This window comes from Notolabrus celidotus, chromosome 10, assembly GCF_009762535.1.
Source record: "Notolabrus celidotus isolate fNotCel1 chromosome 10, fNotCel1.pri, whole genome shotgun sequence".
NCBI lineage: Eukaryota > Metazoa > Chordata > Actinopteri > Labriformes > Labridae > Notolabrus > Notolabrus celidotus.
Genome location: NC_048281.1, coordinates 24,936,798 through 24,954,914, shown reverse-complemented (window position 1 = coordinate 24,954,914; position 18,117 = coordinate 24,936,798). Strand labels below are relative to the sequence as shown.

The 18,117-nt window shown below is 39.3% G+C and overlaps 1 protein-coding gene across 2 annotated transcripts; it reads left to right on the top strand.

Moving 5' to 3' along the window:
- The first annotated feature begins 1,617 nt into the window (after nucleotides 1-1,617).
- Nucleotides 1,618-17,272, top strand: slc9a2 (solute carrier family 9 member 2). Of its 2 annotated transcripts, XM_034694424.1 has the most exons (14): nucleotides 1,664-1,678; nucleotides 1,985-2,170; nucleotides 2,305-2,519; nucleotides 2,617-2,865; nucleotides 7,131-7,381; nucleotides 7,475-7,692; nucleotides 8,138-8,337; nucleotides 9,879-9,968; nucleotides 10,054-10,124; nucleotides 12,040-12,207; nucleotides 12,313-12,418; nucleotides 14,334-14,450; nucleotides 14,555-14,642; nucleotides 16,305-17,272. In XM_034694424.1, exons 2-14 carry the CDS (start codon nucleotides 2,098-2,100, stop codon nucleotides 16,712-16,714), a joined length of 2,256 nt encoding a protein of 751 aa, XP_034550315.1. In that variant the 5' UTR covers nucleotides 1,664-1,678; nucleotides 1,985-2,097; the 3' UTR covers nucleotides 16,715-17,272. The 2 variants fall into 2 exon arrangements, with proteins under 2 accessions (XP_034550314.1, XP_034550315.1); XM_034694423.1 differs by having other exon boundaries at nucleotides 1,618-2,170.
- The last annotated feature ends 845 nt before the right edge of the window (nucleotides 17,273-18,117 follow it).

The window sequence follows — 18,117 nt, the reverse complement described above, 5'->3', positions numbered from 1 at the left end:
GACGTCACCCATCTGTTCCTGAGAGCTGTTTTGAAGCAAATCGACGGCAGCAGCCATATTGGTAATGCGGAACTCAACTAGGCAGAGTGTGACGTAGTGTGAGTCTCTTAGCCAATGGCTGTGTGTTCCCGACCAGGAGTCACGTCAGTCATGTCCTTATTTGGGCAAAACTCATAATCTTAATATCTTCTTAACCGTCATGTTAGAAAAAAATTCACCCCCCGTACAGTGTGTGCCATTAGAGAGATTAGCGTTGTAGGGCCAAGCCGTTTTTTGAACCAGGCTGTAAACATGTTTATTGATGCTGCAAAGATCGTCTTTTTCCCATTCATATCTATGTGGTTTCCGGTGTTTCTGCAGCCAGCCTCAAGCGGATTTTCGATGTATTGCAGTTTATATCACTTCCGCATTGGCTTCATCGTTTGAGACCGGATTTTGCCGCTTGATTCTGACACATGATGAAGGTTTTGCAGAGATATGATGGAGCTTTTCCAGGAGACATTATCCTTTTTCATCTGAGGTCTGACACCTCTCTCTGAGACCCGATGATGTCCTAATATGTAAACCATGTCGCTCTGTTTGGTTACCCTCCATCAAAACAAACTAAATGACTCCTCACTCGATCACTTGGTACATTCCCTTTCCGTAAAAAATGAAATGTTAAATTGTTAAGTGTTATATCTTTTGTAAATTTGTTTGTCCTTGGTAAAAGTGTTTTTTTTGATTTTGTAATTTTGTTTTATAAAATGTAAAAATGTTTTCCAAAATGTACATTTTTCTACAACATTGTAAAAGTGTTTCATCTTTTGTAATTTTGTTTTCTTAAATGTAAATTTATTTTCCGAAATGTAAATTCTTCTACAACGTTGTAAAAGTGTTACATCTTTTGTAAATTTGTTTTGTCCTCCAGGGCCACCGTAGAATAGTGACTCAGATGATTAACAAAACTAAAGGTAGGCTATAAATATCACAGACAATTCTGAAAAGTCTCAAAGTATATTTTTGGTGGGCTACTTTGTAAGGTAAGGTCTTTTTTTTTTTTTTACACTGCGCGGTAAAATTCATAATGGTAATTTTTTGAAGGCCTATAATTTTTTTTATTTAGCCTACTAAAAAGCACTTGCATAATTTGCATACAGTTTTAAATCGACATTTTGATATTTATAGGTTATTTTTGGGATGTAAGAATTAATGGCTATTAAGTGTGTAATTAAACATTTTTATTTATTATTATTTTTTGTCAAACGTACAAGCAAATTAAAAAAGTGAAATTCTTGAAAAAGAAATAGCCTATTTCATGGCCTACATAAACTACAAAATGTCACCACCCCTTTGCTGAATTCATATTTGACTGAAAAAAAATACAAACTAACTTTTACAGTTGTTTTTGTTAGTTTTACACTGTATCCTAAGGTGGAAGTGTTTTCCCATTAGCCTTTTGAGGGTCTAAGTGGGTTATTCATAACTCACTTTCGGGAAATGCCTTTAAATCTGGTGAAAAATGAAACGCTGAAAACAGGTGTCACCGAAACTACAAAGTGGGCCTTGAATGTCCCGCAGAGACACCTTTACGTCCCACCCTTAAGATCTGTCTGCAGGTGACATCCAATCAGAGCCGCGGTCGTGGCCGCACCCAGCCTGTATCGGAACTCATGGACGCGCCGGAGGTGAAGCACAGGTGTGTAGTCCCGCAGTTTGAAGGAGACTCATCAGGATCACACAACTTTTAAGTCTGAGGAAAACAACGGAGGATTACTGCTGGAAAAAAATCGCGAGGATGCGAGAAAATTAAGACAATCAGCTTTTGGAGAAGAGGATCGTGTGTTCCTCACCCTTATTTATTTTTCTCCTTCTTTGACTGTGACATCTGTTTGGATTCCTGTGGTGGAGCTTTGGCGTTTGTGCACAATGAATTTAAGGATTACCAGACTAACGGGAGCTCTGCTTCTTTTTACATTTGTAAGTCTTCTTTATGGCTCTAAAGGAGAAATTCCACCTAAACCAGCAACCAGTGGTGTCACCATTGTGCCTCCCATACAGCCTGATGTTCCTCAGGCCTATCCAGACACAGGTAAAGACAATTTACCTGTGTTTACCATGGATTACCCGAGGATACAGATACCTTTTGAGATCACTCTCTGGATTCTGCTGGCTTCGTTTGCAAAGATTGGTGAGTAACAGAAACATATGCTGACACTGTAGTAATATATCTTTTTGCATAGTGAGTTTTTAATGGTTAGAAAGTGTCCCTTTTTCAGCAGCTTTGTTCTGATGTTGAGCTAAAGTCAAATCTTCCTGTTTCAGGTTTCCATGTGTACCATAAGATCACCATCTGGGTGCCCGAGTCATGCCTTCTGATCACCATTGGTCTGATAGTTGGGGGCATCATGCACTCTGTCAATGAGGAACCCCCTGCTGTGCTGTCCAGTAATGTCTTCTTCCTCTACATGCTACCCCCGATTGTCCTCGACTCAGGCTACTTCATGCCCACCCAGCCTTTCTTTGAAAACATCGGCACGGTTCGTTTCTAATCTGCCCCAGCTTCCTCCTAAACAGGTTCAACTTGTTCTCCCCCTCTGCAGTAAATTTGATATTTTCTTTCTGTTTTGCTCGCAGGTGTTGTGGTTTGCAGTGGTGGGGACTCTGTGGAACAGCATTGGCATTGGCATGTCTCTGTTTGCTATCTGTCAGATTGAGGCATTCGGCGTTCAAGACATCAACCTCCAGGAGAACCTGCTGTTTGCCACTATCATCTCAGCTGTGGACCCTGTGGCCGTGCTGAGCGTGTTTGAGGATGTGTCTGTGAACGAGCAGCTCTACATCGTGGTGTTTGGGGAATGCCTCTTCAATGATGCTGTCACTGTGGTGAGTATGGTGATGCAGAAACTGTTAGAATGTGAATATTTTTTGCAGGTCAGTGGAATATTTTGGGATTGTTTCTGTTAAGAGTGCCCTTTACTCTAAACTGAAACCTGCAGCAACACGTTGTCTTGCTTTGGATACCTCCAGGCTACTGCTTGTTTTGGAAACATGCCGACAAGGTGTCACTTCTCTGTTCTATAGAATTGTTTGTGGCACTGTTTGGCGTAGTTAAACATAGTTTGATGATAAAAAACTAGAAAGAGAGATAGAAAGTGATGCATCTGATAAGAGTACAAATTGTAATCTTGAACCAACAAAAAGGGAACAAATTAAGGGACTGTAAAGAGTCTTTAGATGCATTTCGACCAAGAGTTCTGGGGGGCTTTTTACCCCCCAGAACTACTTTATATTGAACTAAAAGGTTCCTATGCCCCCGTTGTTGTCTGCGTTTTGACCGCGGGCTGAAGTCTCGGGTAGATTGTGCAAATCAGACCAATGACGCATGTAGAAAAATAATTATATTAAATAATATTTTGAAATCTTAATACAAATCTAAACTAGTATGCATTCCCAGGAACTCTCTCTGTGTTTCAACAACTGTGTAAACTCCACAAACACCGTTACGTTCAACCAAAAGTCCCAGGACCTTTGATAAGTACTACCCCTCCCAAGCAGGGGCTTTTCAGGGGGAGATTATCTACCCCTGAACTAAATTTAGACCCTGGTTCCTCCGGTCGAAACGCACGTAGATCAAGGGTAAAGTCCCTAGTTTCAGGGTAAAGTTCCTGCGGTCGAAAAACGCCTTCACAAAGAGGTCCGTGCACTTCAAATTCTACAAATGAGATCCACAGACATGTAGGTTTTTTCACTTTAGTAACACTATAGTATCCCCAAAGATGCTGAACAAGGTATTCATGCCTCTTAACCAAATAGAATGACTTCTGTAACACTCTGTTCTCTGGTTTTCCTGAACTATACATTAATTAACAACAATTTATTCTAAACACTGCCGTCAGAGTTTAAAGCTCCTGTGTGGAGTTTTTAGCATGTTATGAAACACACTGATATAAACAGTGATGCCTTTTTATGACCAAATGAAACCATCACCAACAAAGTTGACAGCTTCTATATTGTAATTTTCAAGTTAGTAACCGCTGTGAAGGGTAGGTGTCAGATCAGATGATTGAGTGCACACTGAAGAAGTACTTTTTCCACAGCAATAATTCAAAGTGAGTGATACATTTGACTGTTACATAAAAAAGTAGGTTGAGATCCCTCAACAGGCATAAACATCTTTGTCTCCAAAATGACCACCATAGATTTAACTTGAACTTGATAACGTAAACACAAAATAACAGAAAAAGGTGACTACACAAATTCATTCATTCATAAGAGTAGCTGTTTTAACTCTCCTGCACACTCTCCTAGGATCTTTTTGTATTGATTTTAAAGTTGTTTAATGGCTGTACAGGCTCTTAATGGTTTTTGAAATGGCCCACATTACTAAATCTTCATCCTTCATAATCACAAATCTTTGCAGCCAGTTTTCAAAGTACAAAAATCATCACACAGGTAAGAAAATTGACTCTGAAGGATGGCTTTTTGGTAACTATTTGTAACTTAACTAACTGCCACATTGTCCTTTCCTTGTTTTAGCTTAAACGCAAGTCATTGTTTTCATGCATCATGTTTTTTTGCCTTTTTTTTTTCATATTTTGCTGTTTCTTACGTATGTCTTTTATGCTGTTATGCTGTTTTGGTTGTATTTGTGCTCTTCTTAATTTGCCTGTCTTCTGTCTCCTGCTTCTTCTTTTATGCTTCAGTGCTTTGAACTTCTCTCCCAATCTTGAACACTTAACTGCTTTAATATGAACAGCAGATTTAGTATCATGTTGATTCTTTTCTGTTCTTTCTCTAAAGGCTGAGCTCAGGTTTCACCAGATATCACTGGTGACTGTACATTTTTCATGTTTCTGGTTCAGTGTGCATGCATGAGGACTGAGTGTGTAAGAGAGAAATATCTCTGCTCTGGTGAGATATTTGAAAAGATAACCAGCTCAAAAATGGAAGTGAGGGAATGTTGTTGGAGACGTTAAAACGGATGTTTCTGCAGATCTGAGCTGCGCTGCTTTGTTTGCTCTGATGCTGCAAAACCTGTTTCTGAGGTCATGGTTTCATTTGGTTGTACAGCGGGAGGAGTTAGGATACACACACACACACACACACACACACACACACACGCACACGCACACGCACACACGCACACACACACATCTTCCGAAACTTGACTGAAATGAAGCAGATCTCAAATTCCCCCCCTCTTCCTCGTCTCATTGTGCTCAAACACACCCACCCATCCACCTCATTAAAGCGGCTCTTAGCTTTGGTGTGGTGTTGACCCCTTTGTTTGGTACACAGTAGCCAAGCTGATTCAGAAAGTGAGGACAAACATTTACTCTGAAGACCGGGAAAGCCCAGGTGTGATACCTGCAGAGAGAGCAGTCATCAGAAGATCTGCCATATGCTCAAATATAAATGTCTCAGATGATTGTCACATTTCTAAGTTGGGCTACAAGTTGTAAGTTTTAGGAAGCCAGAGGTTGGTGGCAAAAGAGCAAAGGCTTATCCTATTATTCGACTGGTGATACTGATTATCTTTTGTATCTTCAAATATGCAAATTCGAAAAAGAGAACTGTTGCTCTCTCACTCTAACATATCTCCTAAAAGATATTTTAAAAAAAGCACCAATAAGCTCCTACTGTTCTCTGATCATTCAAAGGATTGTTAATCACAGTGTTTGAGAGTCTCATCCCAGAGCAGAAAAGAGAACATCTGAAAATAACACATTTTGTACCTACAACTGCAAAAGAGTTGGTGGCAACTGAAAAATATTGTTTGAAGGGTAGGGCAGCAAAAAAAAATGTTCAAGGTGTCATTTTCTGCCTTTTTTTTTAAGAACACTTAAATCTCAGAATTCAGACTTTTTTCCCCATATTTCTGACTGTAAATTAATCTCAGAAATATTACTTTTCTCCCTGAATTCTGACTTTAATCTCCGATTTCTGACTTTAATCTCAGAATACTGACATTAATCCCAGAAATTGACTCTAATCTATAAATTAGAAAAAACCTTAATAATGTTGTTTTTCTCACCTGCCCTCCCAAAAAATGTTTTTTTAGTGGCCCCAGTCCCTCCTTATACAACACATCCAATCAGAATCTAGTGAAATGTAAATCATCCATTGCTGACAAAAGACAATGAAAATACTCACTTGAAGATCAGAACTGTGGCAGAACATAGCCTCATAATTAAAACAGTGTGAAGCTGTTTTCAGGAAATCATCAAATAAGTCATGTATTTAGAAAATGTAGAGATTAACATCTTTCGGGGCACCAGTTTGGCCTAGGGATTAAATCACATGGCCCAAGTGCAGAGGCTATAGTCCTCGTCGTAGTGGTCACTGGTTCGGCTCCTGACCATGAGCCTTTGGTGCATGTCTTCTCCACTTTCTACTTCTCATATTTCCTGTCTGTCTTTAGCTGTCCTGTCTAATAAAGGTCAAAAAGCCTCAAGATAATAACTGAAAAAAGACTTGGTTGGAACAATTGAATTAGTGCTCAGCTTCACAAACAGGCCTTGTAGTTCGAGTCGTAATACTTTGGTTGGTTTTGTTCTTTTATTGGGACAAACATATCAAATATCTCCAGGTGTATTCTAAAATTAGCCCTGTGCAGAGAAGGGATGCTGTCTTTTATTGGGAGTCTTTACTCTGCATTGTCCACACACACTAGTAAAAAACAAAGACAATAACTTTGTGACTGAACAATTGTGCATGAACATGGCATGGAAATGTTAAATGAGTTGTGTGTCCAGTGTCCTGTCCTTTGCATTAGGCTTCAGATGTGTTTGTTTTTTTTGCAAACATCTTGCTTTCTTTGACAATGTGTTGAGTCAGTGCAGAGATGTTACCCAGCCACCTTAAGATACTGAGCTAGAGGACAAAGGGAGACAGCTTGGCGGCTCTGGCACAGGCTTAGTCTCCATCAGTCATTACTCTACATGGTGAAATGAAATTATCAATCTGCAAACAGTGCAGAGTAAATACATCAATAAATCACTGTTATCTAGGATCATGTCATCAGAGACCGCAACCCCTGACCTCACCCATGACCTCTCACTGGGATGTGTGGGCTGCACATGCATGCATTTAAACTGCACATCAAAGACCCTGTTTTAACATGCATGGACCTGTGTTTGTATTTACAGGTGTTGTACAACATGTTCAACTTTGTGGCGGACATGCCGGTGGTGGAGCCGGTGGACGTTTTCCTCGGAATGGCGAGGTTCTTTGTGGTTGGGTTCGGTGGGATGGGCTTCGGTATTCTGTTCGGTTTTGTGGCCGCTTTCACTACAAGATTCACCTCCAAGGTGCGAGAAATCGAGCCGCTCTTCATATTCATGTACAGCTACCTGGCGTACCTGGTGGCTGAGCTGTTCGCCATCTCATCCATCATGGCGTGAGTAGATTTGACCACTTTTTTGAGTCTATGTACTTTGAAAACTGATATTTTTGAGGCAGCAGGAGTGCATTAACATAATTTCTTCTGCAGCATTGTAACCTGTGCCCTCACCATGAAGTACTACGTGGAGGAAAATGTGTCCCAGCGTTCGTGCACCACCATCCGCCATGTTGTTAAGATGCTGGGCTCCATCTCAGAGACCCTCATCTTCTTCTTCCTGGGGGTGGTCACCATAACAACAGAACATGAGTGGAACTGGGGCTACATCCTGTTCACACTGCTGTTTGCTTTTGTGTGGAGAGGTCTAGGTAAGCAGAGGGTCAGGTCAGGGTTTGTGTGACTCAGCTTCTGTCAGCCCTGTTGCAGGGTCAAAGGTGTCTGGTTGTGTTGAAGGAACACTTCATGAGTTGGATGCTATTTCTTTGGCATATATTTGGAGGATTTACATGCACAGCACAGAAGCAGTGTAAATCATATCCTTTCTTTACTCTTTGCACATCTTTTACGAGGGTAAATGCATTGAAGTGGTTTGTAAAGCTTCTTCAATTACTTATTACTGCCTTTGTTACTCTTCTTCTTTGGTATTGACACACAAAAATGCTGCCAATGCAAACATATTTTGGGATGTGAGCAAAAGTTTTCTATTTGATACAGATATCAGTAAAACCTTGAAATTTTGGATTGTGACAAGTTGCTTCAATTGTCCTCTGAAAAAAAAAGTAATTACATTGTTTTTCTTCTCCTTCCTCTCAGGGGTCCTGGTGCTGACTCAGATCATCAACCCTTTCCGCACCATCCCCTTCAACCTGAAAGATCAGTTTGGTCTTGCCTACGGGGGCCTGCGAGGGGCAATTTCATTCGCCTTGGCTTTTACGCTTCCTGATAACATCCAACGCAAGCAGCTCTTCATCACTGCCACAATTGCTATCATCCTCTTCACCGTCTTTCTACAGGTAAGAGATTATCAAACCATCATCTGTCTCTATAACTTGTTTAGTATGACACATAGTAACATTTGTCGGAGTAGAAGTTCTTCAAAAATTAGAAAGAAAAAGTCCAGAACCAAATCCTATTGTCATGAAGAACAGGCAGATTGTTCCATGATTTTCTCTCGTTATTTTACATTAACCCTCCTGTTATGTTGCAGGTCAAATTGACACTTTTTAAAGTATATTTTAGGCAATATATGCCTCCCAAACTGGCTAAATGCAGCATAAAAATCTGGGCAGCATGTGACAGAAGAGGTGTCGTGTTAGTTTATCAACATCACTTCATAAAAAAAAAAGAAAAATCAAAATATAAAATAATATAAACAAAAATATATGTCATGTAAAACTATTATATTTATATTTAGGTCTTTCCAATGTACATTCAAAAAAGTTTTAACATTAATTTTAATGAAAAACGAGTGAGTTATCCTCATTGAACCATGATCTGTGAGAATTAAAGAACACCAATGGACTAATTCTATATTTAAATGGTTAGTAATGGAGTCAAAAATTAGATTTAACAAAATGTGTATTGGGATTTTTTGGGGTTCTGACACTTTTGGATAATTGAATATGCCCCCGGGTCAAATTGACCCAGGAACATTATTGCTGTTCCAGAGAAATGAACATAACAGGAGGGTTAAGTTTTGTTGGATTTTTAAATACAGTAATTGTCTAGTATGTAGGATATAGGACTTGATGTCTGAGCAGTAAGTTTTGTCTTAATGACCTATTAAAGATTCTGAATTTAGCCTTTTTTTATGTTTACAATTTCTTCATTTACTGCTTCAAATTCATCTCTTTACTTTCCTATTGAGATGCTATGATTATTTATTTATTTATTTATTTATTTATTTATTCTAAGGGACAAGTTGGTGGCAAGTAAAAAAACAAAAAACATACAGACCACAACAATTTAATTTGCATTTACTTGTACAATTTTCAATGTGTGACCTTGAACAATATATAAAAAAAATCATCAACATACAAGGGAACGTTCAGAGCACTAACCTGGAAGTTAATATGTGTGATTGGATTAAATTGAACACTTGATCATTCTTGACTAAATGACTGCATTCTGGTGATACATTCTTTTTTTTAAAGTCAAAGTTTGAGGTGAAATGATGGCATGACCTCTGTAGGTTAGGTTTTCAGTGTGATGATACTTAGAATACTTCAAAGGTTGTTGTCCAAGTGAGGATTTGTGATAAGACATCTTATAATTCTAGTTAGTTACTCTAATGCTTCTGAGCATCAAAATTTTTAGTGGAACCACAAGATCTCTGAGCACCAGAGGAGTCTTATGAATGCTAAAATTAGCAAATTTGATAAAACTATCAAAAGATTAAAGTAAAAAAGTTATACTGAAATATCTCTTGTGGGCATAAAAGTAAAATGTAGTGAAACATGATTCCTCTGCACAGTGTTAGTTTACTATCTTAACTGCATGTTGGGCTCTGCTTTGTTTTTACTACATCTGTAACAACTGTTATCCTCCTCCACAGGGAATCAGTATTCGTCCTTTGATTGAGTTCATCAACGTCCGCAAAACAAACCGCAATCTGGGCACCATCAACGCAGAGATTCACTGCAGGGTGAGACGCACTGATTCTCTGATTGTTATTGTTGCAGGCATGTTTTCATAGCACACAGAGTTAACAGCTTTCCCTTTGCTTTCAGCTCATGGAGCACACCATAGCTGGCATCGAGGATCTGTGTGGACAGTGGAGCCATTTCTACTGGAAGGACAAGTATGTTTTTTCCCTCTCTTTTTGCTCAATCTAAAGCTTTCATTTACCACTTGATGTTCACTGTGAGTCATGAGCAGCCTGAGAAATGTCCACAAACTTTAACTTTAACTACCCACACTACAGCTGTGTCACTCCATTAAGTTTAAAGAGAAGAAAACTGTCGTGGGACTATTGGCTGGATGGCAGTTTTAGCTTACCTGCTCTCAGCTTCCCTCTTTGTGGTTTTGTGTGACGCTGCTATTGTTCACTGCTGCGAGGCCACGGGAATCTTTGCAGCTACAATCAGACCCTGAAGCTGAGCTCAGCCCCCTGCATCAGTTCATTGAGGATTTTCTTTTTTAATTTTCACCTACTTCCTCATAGCCCCATTTCTATTCTTCATCCTCATACTAAGCCCGGGCCACCAAACATAAACAGCTGTGTTTGGCCTCGTAAAACAGGTTCCTCTAGTCTCACAATGTTGATTTTAGGTTGAGATTTCACAAGTCCTAACAAGCTGACATCACCAAGAAGTGCCTAGGCTACAGTTGCAATACACCATAATGAAGATGTATGTAGGATATCAGAGAAAACACATAGTGTCTGCTGATTCACAAAGTTGTATCCTGTTACAAGCTACAAGAATGAAAAGTAAGGCAGAAACCTTGAGCAGAACCAGACTCATGTTAATGTGTCATCTGCCTCTGCTGTGATGGGGTTAGAAAGAGGGATTGAGGGAGATGAAGAGATGGAGAGATGATAGTGGTGAGACAGATGGTAGTAGTTGTAGCAGCTGGAGTCTGGCACGTCCACAGCAGCAGGCCAGAGGAACCTACGAGACAAGGGAGCTCAGGGACTTAAAGTTCAAAAGTTCATAGTCTTCTTTATTGTCAAATACTGCAGTATGCACCAGACATACAGAGTATTTGATGTTACGTTTCTCTCTCAGACCCTAGGAACGACAACAACAGATAAACATAGGAAATAGCTAGAAAAAGATAAGCTAAAATGAAAAAGAGTAAGCTAATAAAAATAATAAAATACAGGTTTGAAACAGTGCAAAAACTTTGCTATTGTGCAATTTAAAATCAAAGTGAAAGATGTATACGTTAGTAGCTTAATTAGTACAGGAAGACTTCAAGTGACAGGTAAAGAAGCCAACACTAAATGTCCTTTCACAACTTTCATCTGAGCCAAGCGGAGTACGGACTGGCAACGTTGCTAGTTTGTACGCTGACGAGTGCTGAGTTCTTTAGCTTTTAAATTACAACTTGAACCTATGAGTGAGACACAAGTTGGAAAATACAGGAATTGATCATTAAAGTTGAAGGAAAAGTTAATTAGAAATACTTGTGAACAGTGTTATAAACAAGATTTAATATATTAAAAAAAGACTATAAATGTCAAGTTATTAATTTCTGTCATCTGAGTTGAGTGTTTATTATTCTCACTGTTTAGTTTAACGAGCAACTCTCTAATGGAAGTAGAGGAACACCACCTTTGTTTATCTTTTTTAAATGAATATGACTGCTGATTATTTCTGTCTTTCTTAAAAGATCCCAAGAAAATGTAGTTCATCCCTCTGTGCACTAGAGCCTCATTAATTAAAAACAAAAAGTTATGAAAAGTTATTACACTGACTGACATTATCTTCATTAAGAACCCATCGTATGCTACAATCTCATTTCAAAAGGGACTTTTTCCCAAAAAGGAAGCTCATCATGAATTCATAATTGTCATTATGACATTGATTACTTCCAGATTGATGAAGAACAGAAACACTATAGGAATGCGTCCCTTTATTTGTGTGTGTTTGTCGTTGCACTGAAGTATTATAAGGCCTTACTGTGTCATAGCATCATGGCCTCTGCATGACTCTCTCTTTCACACCATGTGAGAACCAGTATCAACATACTCCTCTCTCTCCTCGTGTCAGATTTATGAAGTTCAACACTCGAGTCCTGCGGAGGATCCTGATCCGGGACAGCAGAGCCGAGTCCAGTATTGTGGCTCTGTACAAAAAGCTGGAGCTGCAGAACGCCATGGAGATCCTGGACACTGTGTCTGGAGACATCAGTGCTTCTCCGTCCATCGTCTCTCTATAGTATGGAACATTTATTATGTCTCTGTATCTGACCATCACACCTACTACTACATGATGGTGATTTCTTTTGTCTCATTGTCTGTTTTTTAATTTGTTTTTTAACAGCGAGGAGAAGAAAAATGCTGCTAAACCTAAGAAGAAGTTCCTGGCTGCTGACCTGAGGAACATGCATGACATCCTGTCCAAGAACATGTATAATATCAGGCAACGGGTGAGATGCTCAACAACACTACAAGATAACTGCTGTGTGGAATTATCACTTATCCATGTTATAGAAATTAATAAAACACCTTTAGTCAACATGTTACAGCACAGTTTTGAGTTACATGAAATTTGCATGAGAACTAATTCTTAGAGTTTTATTCTAAAGAGAAACATTTTAGTTTTTACAACGCTGACATTTTTTAAATTATACATAAAGAAGATGCTAAAACCGGTTATTAAGTATGCTTTTTTGAGCCTTTAAACACACTCAGTGATTTCTTGATTGCTCGTGCCTGAGATTGTTTCATTGCATTAACTGTCTAATAATAATAAAAATAATAATAATAATAATAATAATAATAATAATAATAATAATTATATCTATATTGCACCTTTTGAGAATAATGTGCTTCACAAAAAAAACAAATACACAAACAAAATAAACAACAACAAAAAAATATATAAAAGATAAAATAAAGAAAAAAAAGAGGTGATAACAAAAATGTAAAAAAAACTCAGCAATGATATGGAAATGTCTAAAAAGTATTTGCCTAAAATGTTTTGTTATATTTACATTTACATTTTTTTTTACCTCTGCCATTAGTCATCTCACGGCCCCTCAGATATTTTTTCAGGACCTTAGATTGGAAAAAAAATTGATGTGTTTGTATTAACAATCTAATGATATTAAAGTATGATATTTGTGAGTTTCTGCAGAGCCAGTACATCCTGAAAATAATTGAACTCAAGTAGTAGCAATGCAGGATATGCACATACAGTATAATTCAATATTTTTCTGAGCTCATGCAGCAGCAAGCGACCCAGCAAACATAGGTAATACAAACAAATATCCATCTCTTTACACTGTAGATATTATATGATTAAATAATTGCCATATAAGCACGGTCCCCATGGAGTAAACTTTCAACAGCTTTCATCTCATGCAAAAGTCTGAAAACTCGTCTGCTTGAATCATAAGTAGCTCAGTTTATCATGCCTCTCTACAAGGCTATCAATCATTCATTTGACATCAAACTCTTTAACCGTCAGTCTCATGATCTCATTCCTTTTGACATATTTGTCATCCCTTGTTAAAGTGAAACATCGAGTTCCTGCGACACCACCTCACACACACTGATGTTATTACTCCAGCCTCTGAAACTAGGCGCTGTTTTGCATAACCACAGGCTGTGGCTGGCAGTTCTTTTCCATTAGTGAAATGACATCACCACTTAAAAAGCCCAAAGAGACACTTAGATTTATGGACAAACAGAGCATGTGCTCCTGTTCTTAAATACCTCCCTTTTAAAAGTATCTCATCCAACTTTTCGTCACACAGACTCATCCCCTTCTCTCTGTGATGTGCATCAAACCGGTCACATGTAGCGCTCTTGAACTCATGTCACATTACAGCATTTAGCAGTGTGTGTAGCCTTGTTTGTGTTGACATTGTATTAGAAAAGAATGTAATCCACAGAAGAGAACATTAAATAGTTTCCTGTTCTTAAACCACATTTGAGACAAACAGGAGCTTAATGTTAACATGGGACATTTTGCGTTAGCTTGAACTAAAAGCATCAGGACAGAGATATACCCGTATGTTGACAGTGATGTGTTCACTGTATGGAGGAGGTTAGTGTTGCAGCTCACGTGTCCAAACAGAGACACGGACCTTCGCTGCTCAAACAGGTGTGGCCAGTTTACATTGAGTAATCTGAGCTTTAAAGAATGCTTCCCCCTCTCAGACAGTCTAAACTGTTTGATTGTCCCAACCTTTTGTTATCTCCGCCGCCTGTAGATGTCAGGGGGGGAAGTAGTGTGGTTGCCTGTAGGCAGATTTTATGTACAAAATGGTGAAACCTGTGAGCCTTCAAAGTCTTCTAACAGTGTGGAGTGTGGTATCTTTTGTGTTTTCTAACCAGACGGTGTCATACACAAACAAGCACAAGCTTCCCAATGACACCCAAACGAGAGAGATCCTGATCAGACGCCATGCAAGCATCCGTCGAAGCATCAGACCTGGCAGCTTTCAGACATCGGTAAGAAGAGACATGATTCTCTGGCTACTATATCTGGTCTCTTCTTCATCATTCTCTATTTTCTTTCTCCACACTTATTCTGCCGTTTTTATGTTTTCACACAGGTGGTACCCAAATCTCAAAAATACTTCTCTCTACCTGCTGGGAAAAATCTGGACTCAAAGTTTCCTCCTAGGAGGTTGAGCAACACAGGTAGGCTTCTTAACTACTCAATATATTATTTCAATTTTTTACTTTCCCTTTCCCAGACTTTACTGTTAGCTATTCGGCAGCTTTCAACCTTCTTTTCAACGAATGAAAACATTAAACAAAAAACTAGACATGTTTAAAAAGGGGGCCATGTTTGTATAAAAAAAATTAAAAAAAGATGTTCAACGTTACAAGAATGAGGAGGACAGGAAAAACAGTGCAGAGCAGCTCAAGTGCAGCATTATCATGTTCACAAACAACTGCGTTTATTAACTACAGCACAATGCTATCTGTTTGGTCACCAGTGTGGCAATGATGATGCAGGAAAACAAAGTCTTACAATGAGAGATTAAAGCAGGGAATCACCCATTTGATATCCTCACACTGTCTTTAAATCAATCTCCAGTCCAGATGTTTTTTTGTGTAACGCTGTTGAGCATCTTTTAAATGTTCTCCAAACCAAAACTTGAACATTTTATAGGCTTTATAAGCTATTCTAATTTCTAAGTAATCAGGCATTTTTTCATATTTTTTTCAGTCTTGCTATGCTGTGTATTTTGATCTGTTTCTGCATTTTTGTTGTGAAGCACTTTGTAACTTTGTAAAGAAAAGTGCTATAAAAATACATTGTATTGTTATTCATTACTTGTGTTTGAGCTGAAAAATATCTAAATAACTATTATATAGATTGTTATTATATTAAGGATGAACATTTGTGTTCAACTTCTCACCATACACCATATAAAATATGGACGTAGTATCCTTGACGTCACCCATCTGTTTCTGAAGAGCTGTTTGTGGCCAATTGTGGGCGGCAGCCATATTGCTGCTGTCGAGTGAGTGTAACGTAAAGAGGTGGAGTTTGAGCCTCCTAGCCAATAGCTACAGTGTTCCCGCAGTCAGCTGTGCCCCTCATTGGAGGACTCGTAATCTCAATATCTTCATAATTGCCACATTAGATTCATCCCCCGTACAGTGTGTGCCGATCGAGAAATGAGCTATCCAGACTACACTCGTCTTTTGTACCAGGCTGTAAACATGTTTATTTCTGCTGTAAAGATTGGCTTTTTTGAACTGGTGTGTATGTGGTTTCCGGTACTTCCGGAGCCAGCCTCAAGCGGATCCTCCATGAACTGCAGTTTTTAGCACTTCTGCATTGGACTCATGTTTAGACCGCAGGTTGCTGCTTGGTCCTCACCTGATGAAATTTGATACATTTTGGGAGCCTGATTACTCCTCCAGTGCCACAAGAAATCAAAATTCTCCAGTGTCTTAATTTATGACCAAATATGGGTAAAAGTAATATTTCAGTCCGCTGTATTTTGTGTCAATTACTAATTAGCAGATACTAACATCCTAACATGTAAACCAAAGGGTGAATATGAAGAACATATGTCTGCTCTCACTAACTATCCAAATACAGTCTTAGTTAAATCAAATGGAAATGTTCTGCAGATCATTTAATCCACCAGAATCTCAAATAATGCTTCATTTGACTTTAACAGCAAAAGTTTGTAATGAGTGACCCGATCCGCTAGCAGCTCAGTTAGGTTTTAGTGTGCACAGTTATCTGCTCATACAAAAGGACTAACCTGTTGAAATATACATATATTTAATCAAGCATAAGTTCTTAGGTCATGTTACCATTTTCTCCACCTGTTCCAGATGATCAGGAAACCATGTCAGAAGCAGCCTACCCACCCAGACACTCTCGGTTTAACCAGCCGTCCCGCTCATCCTCCAGAGCCATGATACCCCTGCGCAGACTCGACACCCTGCAGGAGTCTCCCTCCGTCAGCGTGCTGGATGAAACCTCAGGAGAGGAGCGAGGCGGGACGGGGCGCGGCATGCCCAGAATAAACTCCTCCGCCAGTGACTCCCGTGTTCCTGCTCCTCGTCATCCTTTTGATGGTGGAGACAGGGGCTCCGTTGATAACTTGAGAAACAGTCATCATGAAGCAGAGGAGGAGCAGCAGGAGCCTACGTCTCCTCCTCCAGCCTGGGCTGCTGAGGGCAGAGACAACACGACCAGAAACCCTCTACTCAGGAGGCCGCAGTGGAACCCAAAGAAGTAATGGAAACCTCTCAGGGACTTTAAGAGCAGCTGGACTGCAACAGACTCAATTTCTGCTCCTAAAGAAAACTGTGCCTTCATACCACTGAAACATTAAGCCAATTTACACTGGAGATCCATTACTTTCTTATTAGAGGTGAGAGTGTGCCTCCAAAATGAGCTGAAATGGACAGTAAAGTAGATTTTTTAGCCATATGAGAGGCAGAGCACACTGCAGTGAAGTAACTGTACTCGTAGTTATTTCAACCATCACGTGATTTTAGATACTTTATATCCTGTAAGTTTTTAATGCAGTTTAATTTAAACTATTTTATGTCTTTACTTTCCATGTAAATATTGTCTTTATATGTATGATTTTTTTGCTTTTTGTATGTAATGAATGAGTCTACTTTTATATTTAAGGCCACATGAATTCAACATGAGGATCTATTGCTGTGCAGAGTACTCTCAGGAAAAACTGAGGCCATGTTTGTTTCACTGATGGAGCTCATAAATCAGAGCCCATTTCATTATCGTTTCACTTTCTGTAATAAATTTTCGATATTGTCGAGAACTGTCATGACGCATTCTTTTTTTTTTTTTAACCCTGCGTATGTTGTTAGATTATATATGCAACATTGTTGGCGCCGTTGGCCTTGTGGTCTCAGCACATGAACCATATACAGAGGCTATAGTCCTTGTTGCAGCGTTCACATGTTCGACTCCCGGCCTCAACCCTTTGCTGCATGTCTTCCCCCACTTTCTAATTCCCTCATTTCCTGTCTCTCTTCAGCTGTCCTACCCATTGAAGGTGAACATGCTCCAAAATATAACTAGATAATAGAAATAGATAAATGAATGGGACACTGAACACAGAAGAAAAGAAGCAGTCAGGGGCGTCGCCAGGAATTATGGGCCCCTAAAAAGATCTCAGTAGGCCCCATCAGACCCACTAAGCCCCCCCGTCCCGTCCCCCTGTCCCGTCCCCCGTCCCTACTTGGGCCCCAGGTAGTCAGTCCCATTTTTTACCCACTACGACACCCTTGGAAGCAGTTATTACATGTGTGAAGTTAAACAGCAGCATCATTTCAGCGTAAATACACAACAAAAAACACAACAGAGTCAAATAGAAAAGGTTGTTTATTCCTTGTGGCTTACAGGTCAGAAATGAGCGTGTGCCTGATGGACTTGACTTACATTCACTCGTACAAGCTTTGCTTACAGTGTGGAGTTAAAACTTTAAAAAAGTCTCCTAAAATAGACTTAAAGCTCCTGTATGGAGTTTTTAGTTGGCTATGAAACAAGCTGATTTCAATATTGACGCCCCTTTATGATCTACAAAAGCAAACGAGACCGTCAACATAAAGACTTAGTTTGTTTAATGTCTGAAACAGCTGCAGGTGGGGGGGTCGCGGTCAGATGAAG